Source organism: Pteropus vampyrus, unplaced genomic scaffold (assembly GCF_000151845.1).
Source record: "Pteropus vampyrus isolate Shadow unplaced genomic scaffold, Pvam_2.0 Scaffold281, whole genome shotgun sequence".
NCBI lineage: Eukaryota > Metazoa > Chordata > Mammalia > Chiroptera > Pteropodidae > Pteropus > Pteropus vampyrus.
Window position 1 is genome coordinate 2588276 of NW_011889062.1, and position 15206 is coordinate 2603481.

A 15206-nucleotide genomic window follows, 5' to 3' on the forward strand; every position below is an offset into this window, starting at 1 on the left:
TTCCTGGTTACTTGTGGGGAGTGGAGGGCCATCTGACTACAGTGACCATGTACTGACAAAAACGGATATGGATTAGATGGCTCAAAGTGAGAAGAAGATAGATGAAAAGGCTTGAGAAAGATTAAAACTCGCTGCAATTAGTTTTTACAAATACCACTTAAGGCTGCTTTGACTTGCAAATCATACTGTAGGTTGGTTTCTTGGATGGGAAACCTTTGTAATTATAGCCTGTAGAAGCTGTGGATCAGGAAGAAAGAAATCTTTCCTGGGGTTTTAGGGGAGGAAGAATAATCTTCCCGCTACCCTTCTGAGTTCATAGCCAAGACCCCTGTGGTAAAAAACAAATTAACAAGAGAAAAACAAACAGACATTTATTAACAGGTGTACCTAATATATACATGGGGGAGACCAAGGGAAAAATAAGCAATTCATGAAGTGGCTTAGATTTCAGGATTGAATACCATCTTAATAGGAAAAGAGGATGGAGGATCTAGGCCTCTTTGGGGACACAATGATTTTTAGGGAAGATGAATCGGCCCTTAGAAGAATAGATGGAAGGTATGATAGTTTGTGACAAAGTCTGGGTGTAGTGTCGACTTCTAGTCTCCTCTCCATTGACAAGAGTCAGTCTTCTCTGATTGATGAAATTCCTGAAGAGGGGATTTATAACAACTGAATTCCTTTCAGAGGATCTGTCTTTAGGCAGAAAAGGAGAGTTTAGAGAAGGACTTCTCCTGTGTTTATTTGCTGTTTTTCACATGCCTTTGGCTCAAAGTAATCAATATACTATATATAGGCGTATTTTGGGGTGGCATATCCTGCTACCCTTCAGGGTGATATAAGTTGGAGAAACTATGGTCAGTGGTTCATCATTGCTCTTGTATTCATCTTGTTTCCTTACAATGGGGTCCCAGCCTTGGACTGGACATTGATTTACCAACAGTAAGATTTAAGACTTGATAAAGCTACTTGGTTGAATCAAGAGAAAAAAATCCTGTATATTCTGTTTCTGTATTCTCTCCTGAGAATATATTTCTTTCCATCCCACAGTTCATCTTTAGGCTATTGGCTTGCTTGCTTATTTATCTTTCTTTCTATCTATCTATCTATCTATCTATCTATCTATTTATTTATTTTAGGTGAGGCAACCCTTGGTTGACCTCACAGATTGCAAGGACCTTGTCAGTTTACAATCCTTTTTTTTAAAATTTTTCACGCCTACAGCACCTGGTCTTCCTAGGTGGTCTCCCATCCAAGTGCTAACCAGGCCTGACCCTGGTTAGCTTTAAGATCAGACGGGTTTGAGCTTGTTCAGGGTGGCATGGCTGTAGACAGGCTATTAGCTTTTAAATTCAGTTTCAGAGTAGCTACAGGAGAACGAGTTACAGAGTTGTTTAAAATATAGATCCCAAGATTCTGGTTTTGTGGGTACGAAGGAAGGGTCCAGGAGCCCGCATTTTTTAAAAGCTCTCCATGCTGAATTCAGAGGTACATTCGGGTTTGGGGGGCACTCTTAGAGATTACTGCCACAAAGCTCCAATAGTGCCCCTTTTACTCTCTGAGTCTTTTCCTTCTAATACACTGTGCATTCCCATTTCCAGGGTGGCATTAAAACTACACACCTGCATGATTTCTCACAGGCCTGTTAGCATTGTCGACAAAAGAAGAGCCAAACCTATAGAAAAATTTTATGAGTTTATTACAGTTTATTTGAGCCAAACTGAGGATGTGCCCAGAGCAAGATCTCAATGGATTGAAAAAATGTTCTTGAGAATGATAGTTTAGTGATTCTTTTTACACATGTAGAATCCAAGGAGAAAACGTTAAGGAAGGTTACATGAAACTCATCGGTAGTGCATTAAGAAGGTGGGAGAAAGCAAAGTAGGGAAGAGAATTTCTGGGATCAGATAAAAAGCAAAATGGACAGATACATACTTCTTTTACATTGGTGGATATAGGACAGTTGACATTTAACAATTACAAGTAAATGGAGATGGTATGCAGGCAACAAAATAACAATGAGGAGTTTGGTGCATTTGCTCTTGTGAGGGTGGTTGCACCTCTTAGGGGGTCCAGAAAAGATTATTCTGGCAGTTCAAAGTATATTATCCTAGATGCATAAGAATAATGGGCAGGGCTTGCTTAACATAAAGATGAATCTTTTATTAAGGTAGGTATAGGCCTGGGGTATGACTACCCACCATGATCCGCCCAGTTAGGAGTTTGTCCTGTGTGGTTACTTTTGGTCACTGAGCTTGTCAGGTCTACTGTGAAGCCTCTTTTTCATTCACAGTATTATTGTCTTGAACAAGAATTTTTGAGAATTTTTTTTGTAAGAATGAATCAGATAATATCCTATTACAGAGTTCCTGAAAGTGAAGCCTATAAATTCCTCATCCTTATAACACTTAGTACAGAGCCTTCCATACATTAGACTATTTATCCATGTTTAGAGGGTTTCATACTCAAGAATGAGAAAAGTAAGGCTTTGGTAAATAAAGTTGAGTTTCTCTTTTACAAATACTTTCTGATATGGATGGCTACATTTACTCACTTTATATAAGTTCAATTTTTAACCATTAATTATAATTTAGGCACTAGAAATAAGTGACTTGCATGTACTATTTTATTTAATTTTTTCAACGATTCTGTTAATTAGGTGAAGATAGCACTATGTGGCAGTTTGTAAACTGAAGTTCTAGAATTTTAAGAGATTTACCCAATCACGTATAGATTTTAAATTTTGGAGCTGAAATTTCAACCCACATTCATTTAAGTTACTGATTCTATTTTCCTTTTTTGTCATTGTTGTTGTTCTTGGTCACTGAATATCAACATAAAAAACAACAAAAGTTCAATTCCATTTCTTATCAATTTTTCAAAAGAAACACAGGATTTCCTAACAGTTTAATAAAACATATATATCCCCCTCCCTTCTTTTTCTACAGATTTTACATTATTAAATGATAGCTTTCGATTTCTTTAACTACAATTTTCGAAAACTGTGAATCTTAGATGGAAAATAAAAAGCCATGCCACAGTTGGGAAGGTGCTGGTCAGAGAATGCCTGATAAGTTTGGGAATATAACTTTTTCTACATTGCTTATAGACTATTTGAGGCCTCTCTGCTACCACTGGCTTTCTTTTTCACATGTCCCTAAATGGTGACAGGTGAGAGGCCTTGGAACTGGAAAAGAATTAGTATTTGTTTCTCCCTTTTAATAAAAAAGTCCCTGTCAATTATAATACCTGCCAAGGAAACTCATTGGGTGAATCATGGTGGGGGAAGTTCTGTGTGCTAACTTCTAGGAAATTACAGGATATCAGTTAATGGTCAGCACATTGAGAAACAGGTCCCTCTACACTGATGTCATTTCGTTCTCAGCCAGTATGAAGAACCTGATATAAATGATTTAACGTCATTATCGGAGCTCAGATAGACCTGGGTATAGATCTATGATGTGTAGTAGAGATATAGATAGATAATAAAAAGCAACACTTTTTATTCATTATTCTTGGTGCCACTAAGAAAATCTGTTCTATTACAGAACTGAAACTAGGAGAAATTTCTTTAACCAGAGATTTTTTTTTTTTTTTAAATATATCTCTTTCCTACCATGAGATTATAGATGTGCACTGGATACAGGTGGACATTTGTGTTGGTAACATTTGTGAAACTTGCATTGAGAAGGATGTTCCCAGGGTCTTCCATCATAAATCATCTGGATTTAACTTAAACCTTCAATGGAGTCAGCAGCCAACTTCTGGAGAGCAGGGACTGTGTCTAAATGATTTTTTATATCTCTAATACTGAGGATAGAGGTGGCACCTAGTAGGTATTTACTAGTTGGCCCAATTTTACAGCAGGCTGATCAACTCTGTGAGCTGCTGTTACCACGTACATATAGCTGCACTATTGATCCATATGCAGCATCTCTGAATACTCTGTTTAACCTACATGACCAACCTATAAGCCCTCTCTGCACCTTTAATTCTGATTTATTAATTGCTTGAACAAATGTTGGTTACTGATTCAGGTGTAGACTATGACTAGGATGACAAATGAAAAAAAAAATAACATTTACTCAAGTTACTGTTGAGCTTTCTGGATGAATTTTTCCAGTTAAAATTCAGATTGACCTTGAATATAATAGATACAAATGAGCAGAGTTAAGACCAGTACGGAAGTACAACTTTTGGAAAACTAAATATAACCTGAGGACTATATGTTTAAATGTCTGGGAGGGGAGAAGAAGGGGGACTCACTGTGAGTCAGCAACATACTGCTTTATTTTCTTAATTATTGGGCACATACTGCCAGTTAGCCACAGGAGCATAACATGTGGGAACTGCTGGGTAACATTTCCAAAATACCTAACATTAGTCAGACACTTTTTTAGAATTCTGTGTCCACTTCGGCTAAAGAAGACTGTGGAGAATTTGTCAAGGGTCCAGATCATGGCAACTAGATGCAGAGGAGCACTGGAAAATAGGACCCATTGAAAGAGGCTGAGAAATAAGGATTAATTACTTAGCCTGATCCAAAGCAGCTGAAGGGTGATTAAATTAATGGTTTTCTGTTGCATGTCTAGTTATTATATAGAAGATGATATAATTTTCAGTATTTAGGGAAACAGATTTATATTATTAGAGTTAAAGGAGATTTTAAGGGAGCATAAAGAACTTCTTGACTTTAAAAACTTTGGACGGTGGAAAGACTTGTCAACTGGAAGCTTGAAATCACGTTCCTTACAAGATAGGAATGGAGGTGGGTAGTGCATGCCAGTTTGATGTAGGTGCAGTTGGGGTACAGACTGGCAAACTTTCTAGATCCCAGTTCGTGCTGCTCATCTCACATTGTGTTTGACATTTTCAGCGAGCGAATCGGTATTCCTTTTTTGTTTCTATGCTCTCATAGTTATTACAAATGTCAAGACCTTGCTTTTAATGATTCTGTAATGCACTTCAAGCAAGTAAGCGGCTAAACCACAAATTGAAAGTTACTTCACCTGCATGTCAACTTGCTGCTCATTCTTATGTGGGCCCTTACAATATTGTCAATTCCGACTTGCCTTTTCTTTCTTTTCAGAAATCTCTCTCTGTGCCCTCCTCGATTGTTCTACAATGAGTGCCAAATCTGCCATCAGCAAGGAAATTTTTGCACCTCTCGATGAAAGGATGCTGGGAGCCGTCCAAGTCAAGAGGAGGACAAAGAAAAAGATTCCTTTCTTGGCAACTGGGGGTCAAGGCGAATACTTAACTTATATCTGCCTGTCAGGTAATGAAAACCAGAAATTAATATTATTTTTAAAGCTTCTATTTAAAAAGAGTTAATGCTAAGATATCTAAGAGGGTCAGATACCCAGATTCTGTACACGTCTGATCTTCCACTCCTTTTTCCTGTTTTTCTGTTTCTTCTCTAGCTCTTACGTGTGACACCTCTACTTTTGAGGTTGCCTTATATGAGAAAAAAAAGGAAGTTTGATTTTAATGTATTTTCTGACTCACTAAGAGCCTCTGTAAAGGGTTTGGCAGGCACAGTTATTTGTCCGTAATTCCTTCACTAGGACATTGACGCGATTTTTGTTTTAGAACAATTCCTAGTGTTTGGATAATTGTCTTTGATAGCAGCCTGAGTTTCATTGAATTTCTTTTTCTTAACAGTTGCCAATAATCAGTAATTTAGCTTTTCTCAAGATAAATATCGACACATTATGGAACGTGAGGAAGTAGACTGAGCTCATAGATCACTTTAGGCACTAGAAATAAGTGACTTGCATGTACTATTTTATTTAATTTTTTCAACGATTCTGTTAATTAGGTGAAGATAGCGCTATGTGGCAGTTTGTAAACTGAAGTTCTAGAATTTTAAGAGATTTACCCAATCACGTATAGATTTTAAATTTTGGAGCTGAAATTTCAACCCACATTCATTTAAGTTACTGATTCTATTTTCCTTTTTTGTCATTGTTGTTGTTCTTGGTCACTGAATATCAACATAAAAAACAACAAAAGTTCAATTCCATTTCTTATCAGTTTTTCAAAAGAAACACAGGATTTCCTAACAGTTTAATAAAACATATATATCCCCCTCCCTTCTTTTTCTACAGATTTTACATTATTAAATGATAGCTTTCGATTTCTTTAACTACAATTTTCGAAAACTGTGAATCTTAGATGGAAAATAAAAAGCCATGCCACAGTTGGGAAGGTGCTGGTCAGAGAATGCCTGATAAGTTTGGGAATATAACTTTTTCTACATTGCTTATAGAATATTTGAGGCCTCTCTGCTACCACTGGCTTTCTTTTTCACATGTCCCTAAATGGTGACAGGTGAGAGGCCTTGGAACTGGAAAAGAATTAGTATTTGTTTCTCCCTTTTAATAAAAAAGTCCCTGTCAATTATAATACCTGCCAAGGAAACTCATTGGGTGAATCATGGTGGGGGAAGTTCTGTGTGCTAACTTCTAGGAAATTACAGGATATCAGTTAATGGTCAGCACATTGAGAAACAGGTCCCTCTACACTGATGTCATTTCGTTCTCAGCCAGTATGAAGAACCTGATATAAATGATTTAATGTCATTATCGGAGCTCAGATAGACCTGGGTACAGATCTATGATGTGTAGTAGAGATATAGATAGATAATAAAAAGCAACACTTTTTATTCATTATTCTTGGTGCCACTAAGAAAATCTGTTCTATTACAGAACTGAAACTAGGAGAAATTTCTTTAACCAGAGTTGTTTTTTTTTTTTAAATATATCTCTTTCCTACCATGAGATTATAGATGTGCACTGGATACAGGTGGACATTTGTGTTGGTAACATTTGTGAAACTTGCATTGAGAAGGATGTTCCCATGGTCTTCCATCATAAATCATCTGGATTTAACTTAAACCTTCAATGGAGTCAGCAGCCAACTTCTGGAGAGCAGGGACTGTGTCTAAATGATTTTTTATATCTCTAATACTGAGGATAGAGGTGGCACCTAGTAGGTATTTACTAGTTGGCCCAATTTTACAGCAGGCTGATCAACTCTGTGAGCTGCTGTTACCACGTACATATAGCTGCACTATTGATCCATATGCAGCATCTCTGAATACTCTGTTTAACCTACATGACCAACCTATAAGCCCTCTCTGCACCTTTAATTCTGATTTATTAATTGCTTGAACAAATGTTGGTTACTGATTCAGGTGTAGACTATGACTAGGATGACAAATGAAAAAAAAAATAACATTTACTCAAGTTACTGTTGAGCTTTCTGGATGAATTTTTCCAGTTAAAATTCAGATTGACCTTGAATATAATAGATACAAATGAGCAGAGTTAAGACCAGTACGGAAGTACAACTTTTGGAAAACTAAATATAACCTGAGGACTATATGTTTAAATGTCTGGGAGGGGAGAAGAAGGGGGACTCACTGTGAGTCAGCAACATACTGCTTTATTTTCTTAATTATTGGGCACATACTGCCAGTTAGCCACAGGAGCATAACATGTGGGAACTGCTGGGTAACATTTCCAAAATACCTAACATTAGTCAGACACTTTTTTAGAATTCTGTGTCCACTTCGGCTAAAGAAGACTGTGGAGAATTTGTCAAGGGTCCAGATCATGGCAACTAGATGCAGAGGAGCACTGGAAAATAGGACCCATTGAAAGAGGCTGAGAAATAAGGATTAATTACTTAGCCTGATCCAAAGCAGCTGAAGGGTGATTAAATTAATGGTTTTCTGTTGCATGTCTAGTTATTATATAGAAGATGATATAATTTTCAGTATTTAGGGAAACAGATTTATATTATTAGAGTTAAAGGAGATTTTAAGGGAGCATAAAGAACTTCTTGACTTTAAAAACTTTGGACGGTGGAAAGACTTGTCAACTGGAAGCTTGAAATCACGTTCCTTACAAGATAGGAATGGAGGTGGGTAGTGCATGCCAGTTTGATGTAGGTGCAGTTGGGGTACAGACTGGCAAACTTTCTAGATCCCAGTTCGTGCTGCTCATCTCACATTGTGTTTGACATTTTCAGCGAGCGAATCGGTATTCCTTTTTTGTTTCTATGCTCTCATAGTTATTACAAATGTCAAGACCTTGCTTTTAATGATTCTGTAATGCACTTCAAGCAAGTAAGCGGCTAAACCACAAATTGAAAGTTACTTCACCTGCATGTCAACTTGCTGCTCATTCTTATGTGGGCCCTTACAATATTGTCAATTCCGACTTGCCTTTTCTTTCTTTTCAGAAATCTCTCTCTGTGCCCTCCTCGATTGTTCTACAATGAGTGCCAAATCTGCCATCAGCAAGGAAATTTTTGCACCTCTCGATGAAAGGATGCTGGGAGCCGTCCAAGTCAAGAGGAGGACAAAGAAAAAGATTCCTTTCTTGGCAACTGGGGGTCAAGGCGAATACTTAACTTATATCTGCCTGTCAGGTAATGAAAACCAGAAATTAATATTATTTTTAAAGCTTCTATTTAAAAAGAGTTAATGCTAAGATATCTAAGAGGGTCAGATACCCAGATTCTGTACACGTCTGATCTTCCACTCCTTTTTCCTGTTTTTCTGTTTCTTCTCTAGCTCTTACGTGTGACACCTCTACTTTTGAGGTTGCCTTATATGAGAAAAAAAAGGAAGTTTGATTTTAATGTATTTTCTGACTCACTAAGAGCCTCTGTAAAGGGTTTGGCAGGCACAGTTATTTGTCCATAATTCCTTCACTAGGACATTGACGCGATTTTTGTTTTAGAACAATTCCTAGTGTTTGGATAATTGTCTTTGATAGCAGCCTGAGTTTCATTGAATTTCTTTTTCTTAACAGTTGCCAATAATCAGTAATTTAGCTTTTCTCAAGATAAATATCGACACATTATGGAACGTGAGGAAGTAGACTGAGCTCATAGATCACTGCTTTGCCTGAGAGCTGTTCCTTGTCAGGAAGAGGCATCTGTGTCTATTAAGCTCAGAATTTTGTTGGATTATTTTTTTCTCTTTCTGTTTGTGATTGTAGGAGATCTGTGGGATTTACTGTGGATTTATACCAAGTTTTTTGAGATAAAACTTGGATAAATTTTCCATGGACTTATGGGTAATGCTAATCTGAATACTTGAGGCATTTGTAATGTTTCCGATATTTCTGGGCAATGAAAGGGTTAGACTTGCCTTAATTCATCTTTTTTTATTTCCTTCAGTGGTGGCTTGGGAATAAAACTTTATTTTTGTTTTTTGGACTCATATTTAGCTTTAAAAAAATAAGCCTCTGATTATTTAAGTTTATCAGAATTTGAGAGTAGAGATAACTTTTCCAAAAAGAACATGTAAAGATAATAATAAGACTATATCTTAGTAGAAAATGAAATGAGAACATAGCCCTTTGGTGAGAATATTTTTTCTGTCATTGGCCTATTTGTGATCATGAAGACTAGGAGAGCAATATGGGGACCGTAACTGCCTCATCTCAGTGAAATAGTATTTTCCCTGCTGGAGGAGAAAAAGACATGGGATTTACTAGATAATTGAATTTCCTTTATAAATTATCAAGACCTACAGTTTTAAAGTCTGAAACTATGAGAACTGCTCTTTTGTTTCATTTTAATGAAGGAAAATCTTATGTTCTGAAAGTCTTCATTCTTTGCACAGATTTGAATTTTGAGTGAACAGGTTGATAAAATAGATCTGACATTTAAGCAGATGAGTTCATGGAAACTGGGGCAGGAGAAGGCCAGGCAACTTTGACATCCAAGTTTTTTGCAGTTTGATTTTTCTTATAATTGAGAAAGAAGCAGCCACCTTTATTTCCTAACTTTTATGTGAAGCTTAGAGACATATCAGTCACACCTCTGGTAAGGTAGTGTTTTAATTAACAAGTAACTTATTAATTACTCAAATATTTATTAAGTGCTTTTTATGTGCTGGTCTCTGTAAGTCCTGGGGGGTCAATTATGAGAAAATCTCATAAAACTTACTTTGGTAGGGAAGGAGTCGTAAACATTAATAAGTTACTCACTAAAATAAACATAATCATAAACTGTAAAAAGGTTAACAAGGAAAAATATAGTGATATGCAAGCATGTGTGTGGAGAATTTGGCCTGGTTGGGAGAACCCAGAGCTGCTTCACTGGTTCTGAACAGAGGGTGGTGTTGGTGCAGAGAATGTTCCAGGCAGAGAGAATAGCAGCCTCATTAAAAGACTCAGCTGGATTTTGAGTTTCTCTTTTTCTCATATTCAGTCTAAGGATGACCTCTTTGTAGCTAAACTCACATGGGAGGTTGTAAAGTGAAAACAGAACCTGAGAATGACAGCCTCCTTCCAGCCATTAGTGTGAACAACCTACGCTTTCTGGGAGGCCAAGCCTTTCAATTCTTGTGGTTTGGTTGATGAAAACCAGCTATCCATTTTGAACAGGCAAAATTTGTCCAAATTAAGGCAATATCTGCAAATAATATTTAACCACTTTTCAAACAGCATGAAGAGTTTTGTTTTTTTTTAAACGAAGACTATCATAGCTTTTAAAGCTTGCCAACATACATGTAAGCATGGGTGTTTTATAAACCCAATGTCTTTTACTAATGTTTATTTGTGTGAACATGTTTTCCCAGTGTCTATCAGAATTTATAATCTGAGAGGTAGAGGCCTCTGATCATAAGACTTATTATTTTCAGAGTGGGTTCTATATTCTCTGTAGAGAAAGGTGCTGGAGTGGAGAAAACAAGATGATCTTAGGGTTATTTAGCTGTAATTATGTACAGAGAGAGAGAAAATCTCCAGCCTTGGAATAGAATTTGAGTGTTTCTCAATGGACTTCCCCATTGGCTTCTAAATGGAGTGAAATGATATGTACTGACATGATTCTGTTGGTTGGCATTCTTAAAGCACTGGTTTCTACCTTTTCTTCTTGGCAACGGGCTAAAATTAAAAAGGCTGACAATACCAAGTGCTGACAAGCATGTGGAGCAATTTAAGCTCTCGTACTTCGCTGATAGGAACGTAAATGTGATGTATGTAACGGCTTTGGTAAAAAATTTGGCATTTTTAAATAAAGTCAAGCACATACACTTCTTGGACTCAGCAACTCTGTTCCTAGTCATTTACCTGAGGGAAATAAAAGCATATGTCCACATAACAGTCTTATTTATAACCAAAAATCAGAACTCAAATATCCATCTACATGTGAATGAATAAATGTTATTTTATATCTATGCAGTACAATATTAGTCTAAGAAATAAACTACCAGTATATGCAGCAACACAGGTGAATCTCAAAAGACATGTTGGTGAAGAAAAAGACAGACAGAAAAGACTACATGCTGTGTGATTGATTCTATTTATGTGAAATTCTAGAATGGACAAAACTTAAGCTATAGTGACAGAAAGCCCATTAGTGTTTGCCAGGGATTGGAGTTGGGGACTGAATTGCAAAGGGGTGTGAGGAATTTTTGCAATGGCATAAGTATTCTATATGTTGACTGTGGTGATGGTTACTTAGGTGTATATATTTTCCAAAATATATATTTAAAATGGGTACATTTATTATATATAAATATATCTCAATAAAATTGAATTTTTAATAATATCTCACAGAGACACTAGTGGGTCGATCATAAAAATTTATTGACCTTCTTATTTCCATCTGCCTTGTAAGGTGGGCAGAAACTAGCCCTTTCCTTTATAGGTATAAAAAGTTATATAAGAGGGTTTTTTTGAACCCTCAGACAGCAGTTGCTATGCATGTAAACCTGTGCTTGCATCTATGTGATTTGTGTGTCAGTGTATTCTAAGTTCTTTGAAGCTAAGTATAAACACAAAAGATGCTTAAATGGAAGATGCTATTTAATTTACGGCTTACGACATACCTGACTGTAGTGTATAGCTTAGAACCGTTAACTCATTCAAAATGTAAAGCCCTGCCCACAGCAATCTCTACAGTTCGTTGTCTCCTCCATGATATTTAGGTCTATAAAACTAAACTAGAAACATGCTAAGAAGTTAAAATCAGTTTATTATCAGAGGCCAGTTACCTATAAAACATTCTGTAATTTCCTATTTAAAATCAATCTGATCCTGTTTAATTCAGTATCGCAATGCTAGCCTTCGTGGCCATAAATAGATTTTTAAAATCTTTCCTTGGCTGCTACTCACTGTCCCTATTGAAGGAGCATGAAATAACTTTAATTTCTGTAATTGATACATTCTCTTACATATTTTGTTGAAACAAAATCTTAATCTTTTCAAAATGGTTTTGGATTTGTAGAGAACAAAATTTTCTTATTTAAAAAAGTTTTGAATGCTCTTTGATAAAATAATTTATGTAAATGGATGCCCATGGGAGGTAACGATGCGGATTAGGAGCCTAGAACATGGCAATACTGTTCTTTGTCTCAGTGGTTGCCAACCCTAGGTATTCCTTAGAATAACCTCTAGAACTTTTCAAAATACAGATGGCCCAGTACCACCTGGGTCCTACTAAGTATGCACCACCAGGGTAGTGGGGAAACTAACCTGTATTTTGAAAGTGTTATACTGAAGCTAAGGTTGAGAAGTTTCACTCTCTTGGAGAGTTACACTCTGGGTTGTCTTATTGGGACACTTGATACAATGATATAATTTTGGTACTCAGTTCTATCGAAAGAATACTTCTTAGTCTCTTTCTTATTGACTGATCATGGCCAAACCTCTGATTTTTCTGGGCTTCAGTTAATTCAGTTGACAAGTTCAAAGGTCCCTTTGGGCTCTGGGTTCTAGGATTCTGAATTCCCTTGGAAGTTTTATACCAGACTTCATTCTTATTCTGCACATGTCATGTAGGGAGAAATCTAAGTTATTAATAATACAAATCGGTGCTTAAAACATTTATAAGGGTTTGAGAACATTCATTACTATGTTATTGGAAGTAGGGTAACCAAAGTTAATTCTCAGCTATCTAGCTTAAGAAAGAAATTGTTTTTATCCACTACTAATTCAGACTGGATGTCATCTCAAAGTCTATAAATATTAGAAGAGAGAGAAACAAAGAATACAAGACAGATGAAATTTGACCTTGATAGGAATGGTTTATTCAGGAGTGGTGAGTTGACTTTCTAAGAGTTTTTATCCAGGAAAATGAAGAAACCCTCACTGAACTCAGAGATTTACAAAAGTATTAGCAGTGAAAGAAGAAATACAAAACAATAATGATATATATTTACTGTTCTTTATCATAGAAGTAGTAAATATTGCTGAAAATATGAATTTTTCAGAAACTTAGGTAGAAGAAAGTAAAAATCATTTATCTTGTGTAGATTATACTATTTATGTCAATTCGAGTTAATCTTCCCAACATCCCTGTCAGTTAGGGTGGCATGCTCTTCATTTAACCGATGAGGGTTAAATGAAGATGGTGAGTGTTCATCAGAGAGGTCATGACATCTCAGAGTCACTGTTCTGGAAGTGACAGACTCAGAAATCACCCAGTCTTTGTGACCCCAGTGGCCTTGACCATACTCAGGTCAAGAAGGCAGTGTGCTGTAGAGAGGGCCATGTTTTAAGGAGCAGAGTTCTCCCTAACATTTCAAAATTGATAAAGACATTGAACAGTTTTGACCAATAGTTCTGTCTTTCTGTCTCATTCGTGAGGTTAATGATTAATAGACTGTCCTGCATTGGGAATACAGTGTAAGTCAGGGTAAGCCCTTTCTTTATCTCTTAATATGGAGATTGATATGTAAATCCAGCCATAAAACTTTAAGTAGCTCTAGAAGACAATGCAATGAAAAGCAAAGTTATTTCCAGTGCCTTGATTATATGACCTTTTCTGCATTCTTTTTTATTTTATAAAGACATAATATTCTCTAGTATACTCTATATTGAGAATTTGGCTCTTTTGTGATATGTGCATAGACACTTTTTATTAAAACATTTATAACAACAATAATCCTTGGTTATGGGAAGGTAAAAGAGGAGAGGGTTTTCTTCTGACATGTTATCTGCCCACTAGATTTTGCCATGAGGTGTCATTTCTAAATAACCTTCAGTGTAGCTTTGTCATGCACCCATCACATGCTTCAGTGCTCAATAAGATTAGGGTGGCACCAGCCCCCTTTGAATTAATAATTATAATAGTAATAGTGTTTATTGAGTTTCTGTATCGGGCATGGTTCTATGCCCTTTATGTATATTAACTCGATTTTTACAACAATGTTATGAGATAGATAACAGTACTATCCTCATTTTGTAGATGGGGATACTGAGCGTACAAAAGTAAATTAGCTCACCCGAGGTCATCAACTTGTGAGTTACAAAACAAGGATTTGAACCCAGGTAGTTTGATTCTAGGTCTATTCCCTTAGCCACTATGCTCTTTTCCCTCCCTCCCTCCTTCCCTCCCCCGCTCCTTCCCTCCCCCATTATGTGAGAGAGGACTTCCCAAACCAAACATCTTTTCTTGCCTTCCCTCACACCACTTTAGTGATAATCATATCTCTGTAGTACTCTGCTTTCCTACGTGTTTAATTGCTTTTGGCTGGGTGGTGACAAACTTCTACACCAATAACTGCACTGTTAAGAAAGCCACATGTTAGAATGATAGTGTCAGGGATGTATTTGAGTCAGAGAAAACTGATTCCTTAGGGAGATTCTGAGGGATTTCTGAGAGGGACACTGCCATATATGAACTTGTTCAGTTGTGTAACAGAAAAAAGTATATGTCTTAAATTTTTTTTAGAGTTTCCTTGGGGATTCTTGATCACTTCCTGTGAGAACTGGTAGGAGTAATATTTGTCTTTTCTAAAGCCTTGTGGGGAGAGTCCAAAAATAGATAACTAAGTGCTTAACAGATATTATCTCATTTAAGCCTCACAACAGCCTTGCGAGTGGCTTCTGTTGTTATTTCTACTTTACAGAGGAAATAGCCAAAGCTTAAAGTGAGTAAGTACACTGCCCAGGATCAGGTGGCTGGATGGTGACAGAGCTGAGACTCACATCTGGATTCATCTCACTCCCAAGTGTGCACACCTTTTAATTTTTTTTCTAGGACAGGGCGATGTCTCCTCTTCCTTAAAAACAATGTGACAACATTCTTTGAGCAAGCATTTTAATCTCTGAGGATTTAGAGAATGTGCTGTCGACCACTTCAGTTTTTCTAGTGGTTGAGCACGCCAACACAGTTTTCTTTTTCCATTCTCTCGTGTGTGCGTTCCAATACTAAAACCAGATGGAAACACGGGA

At 36.7% G+C, this 15206-nt stretch overlaps 1 protein-coding gene, 1 long non-coding RNA gene and 1 pseudogene across 2 annotated transcripts in view; 2 read left to right on the forward strand and 1 right to left on the reverse strand.

Moving 5' to 3' along the window:
• LOC105302755 overlaps window positions 1-5289 on the forward strand; it is a 44375-nt gene extending 39086 nt beyond the window's left edge. Inside the window, exon 2 of the long non-coding RNA XR_002776388.1 lies at window positions 5090-5289. This is a non-coding gene — a long non-coding RNA (uncharacterized LOC105302755). The remainder of the gene's footprint in view (window positions 1-5089) is intronic.
• LOC111729794 lies at window positions 1216-1333 on the reverse strand (annotated as a pseudogene).
• A 2618-nt stretch (window positions 5290-7907) lies between the features above and the next one.
• STXBP6 (syntaxin binding protein 6) overlaps window positions 7908-15206 on the forward strand; it is a 170480-nt gene continuing 163181 nt past the window's right edge. The window contains exons 1-2 of the mRNA XM_011375944.2: window positions 7908-7929; window positions 8251-8439. Of these exons, the coding sequence (XP_011374246.1) occupies window positions 8286-8439 (154 nt within the window). The 5' untranslated portion in view covers window positions 7908-7929; window positions 8251-8285. The remainder of the gene's footprint in view (window positions 7930-8250; window positions 8440-15206) is intronic.